Raw genomic sequence first — 2,500 nt, 5'->3', positions numbered from 1 at the left:
TTAGCATAGTGATGGGAGATGTTTGTCCGTATTACCTACGTGTGTTTATGCGTTCAATATAAACATGATTATGATTCTGTTTTTGGCTTAACTTATAAACCATCTCTTTGTTTGTATTTGTGTGTGAGCATGTGTGACCGTGTGTTTGGGTGTCTTATTTGTTGATATGAACATAACATTATACTGTGTTACTAGCCACATTATAATTTACACTTTACACTTTTTAATTAATGATTTAGATACTGTCTGTTTTGTTTGCCCTGTTATTCCGTTTGTCTTTAATTTAGCATTTCCTTAAGCATTTACTTTAGCGTATTTTTTTTTTCTTTAGTACTTTGTAATCTTATTGTAGTGTATTTTACCCTGTTGGGCTGTTGATAGTAACAAAGGGATGTCCCCTCTCCCCGGGGGATTCATAAAGTTCTTATCTATCTATCTATAATCGTTATAATTATGTGTGTGTGTGTCTCTCTCAGCTTTCGAAAAACCTCCCCCAGCTCCAGTGTGCTCAGTGTGAGTGTGTACTGCCTGCTGCCCCTCACCACGCTGTCCCTGTTGCTGCTCTCCCGCCCTCTGGATGTACTGCCACCGCAAGCCCCGTACGGACACGTGGACATCGTCGAGGTCAGGGCACACACACACAAAACACACAACCCCACGTACAAGGGCACATACAAAAGCTCCATGAAGATACAGGTGCAGACGTTAAACATCGATATACGCACACAGACACGCACACGTAGATACACGCATACACATACCGCACACATACATACAGGTACACACACACACACACACACACAAATATACACACATACATAAATAAAGGAACACACATAGATACACACATACGTTTTCAGACAGACAACCTGTACACAGGCAAACGAGATTGTGTCTCTGCTCCCCCTTGTGTTGAGCTCGTGACACTGCAGTTTAGGAGAAGTCCAGTTCAATTCGGATGGCATTTCAAGCCGCCATTAAAAACATGGGCTGCCTTTATATAGCACTTCTCTAGCCCCTATAGGCACTCCAAGAACTTTCAATATAAAACCCTCAGTCAATTCAAAATCACACTCGTAGGCTTTACAAGGTGACACCTCCTTGTTACTAGTTAAGAGCTGCATTTTCTTGGATTTCAAGGTTTATCTAGGAGTGGCTGAAGAATCAAACTACCAACCCAAACTTGAAATTAATTTCCACATTCCAAACGGAGCATGCCTGCTCTCAATAGAACAATATAAATGATAAACAGTGTTGTGGCATTTTGACCGGTAGATCGTTTAGATAATTCAGCGATTATACTGAAAAACATTATAGATTGCATTGATAAAATAATGGACGATAACACATTTGAAATGACTGGACTACATGCATGTAGGCTGGAAGAATACTGTAGAATAGATTAGACTTGAACACAGTAGCGTTGAATACAGCAGAATAGAATAGACAACAAAAGAGTAGACAAGAAAATAGTATACAAAGACACATATCAGCACACACTTATGGTTAAGTGTTCATCTTACCAGGATTGCATCAGACTGATCTCTACATTCTGATGAATGAGTAAGTCTCTCACTCATGTCTTCTCTCTCTCCACAACCCTTCTCCCTGTAGGACCCGGGGCCAGCCCCTCCTCCCCTCTGGTGGGGCTCAAACCCCTGCAGTTGCTGGAGATCAAAGCCAGGGGGCGCTTTGGCTGCGTGTGGAAGGCCCAGATGATGAACGAATATGTGGCCGTCAAGGTGTTCCCTATGCAGGTGTGTGTGACTGAAAGCTAATGGAGCACTTTCAGATCAAAATTTAGGTTTACCTTTTTATTCAAAGTCTTGGATAAAAGAGACGAGCCAATTAGTCATTGATGGAAGGAACCAGCAACTTTTGTTTGTAGTTACACTCTCTCTCTCTCTCTCTCTCTCTCTCTCTCTCTCTCTCTCCCTCCCTCCCTCTCCCTCTCCCTCTCTCTCTCTCTCTCTCTCTCTCTCTCTCTCTCTCTCTCTCTCTCTCTCTCTCTCTCTCTCTCTCTCTCTCTCTCTCTCTCTCCAGGACAAGTTTTCCTGGGAGAGTGAGCGGGACATCTACGCCACGCCGGGCATGAGACACGAGAACCTTCTGCGCTACATCGGAGCGGAGCGCCGCGGCAGCAGCCTGGACAGCGAACTATGGCTCATCACAGAGTTCCACGAGAGGGTGAGCGTGTGTGTGTGTGTGTGTGTGTGTGTGTGTGTGTGTGTGTGTGTGTTTGTAAGTGTGTTTGTGCGTGTCATTGTGTGTGTTTTGTCCAGATAAGAATAAACTGTTATTTAAAACCGGCATTGTGTTGACCAATAGCCCCTTTGGCACACACACACACACACACACACACGCATGCATGCACGCACGCACACAAACACACGCACGCACACTAGGGCAGGGTATCGTGACCAATTTCTTAAATAGATTAGATTTCGATTCATAAGGTTCTGAATCGAATAATCATGATTAGATTCGATTAGATTAAATC

The 2,500-nt window shown here is 43.5% G+C and overlaps 1 protein-coding gene across 1 annotated transcript in view; it reads left to right on the top strand.

The window, feature by feature from the left end:
• The window catches only part of acvr2ba (activin A receptor type 2Ba), a 62,769-nt gene that overhangs the window by 49,110 nt on the left and 11,159 nt on the right, over nucleotides 1-2,500 (top strand). The window contains 7 exon segments of the mRNA XM_060045732.1: nucleotides 477-500; nucleotides 503-567; nucleotides 569-593; nucleotides 596-624; nucleotides 1,615-1,633; nucleotides 1,636-1,757; nucleotides 2,044-2,187. Of these exon segments, the coding sequence (XP_059901715.1) occupies nucleotides 477-500; nucleotides 503-567; nucleotides 569-593; nucleotides 596-624; nucleotides 1,615-1,633; nucleotides 1,636-1,757; nucleotides 2,044-2,187 (428 nt within the window).

This window comes from Gadus macrocephalus, chromosome 23 (assembly GCF_031168955.1).
Source record: "Gadus macrocephalus chromosome 23, ASM3116895v1".
NCBI lineage: Eukaryota > Metazoa > Chordata > Actinopteri > Gadiformes > Gadidae > Gadus > Gadus macrocephalus.
Note: the sequence above shows the minus strand (reverse complement) of the source record. Positions and strands in the feature narration are given on the sequence as shown.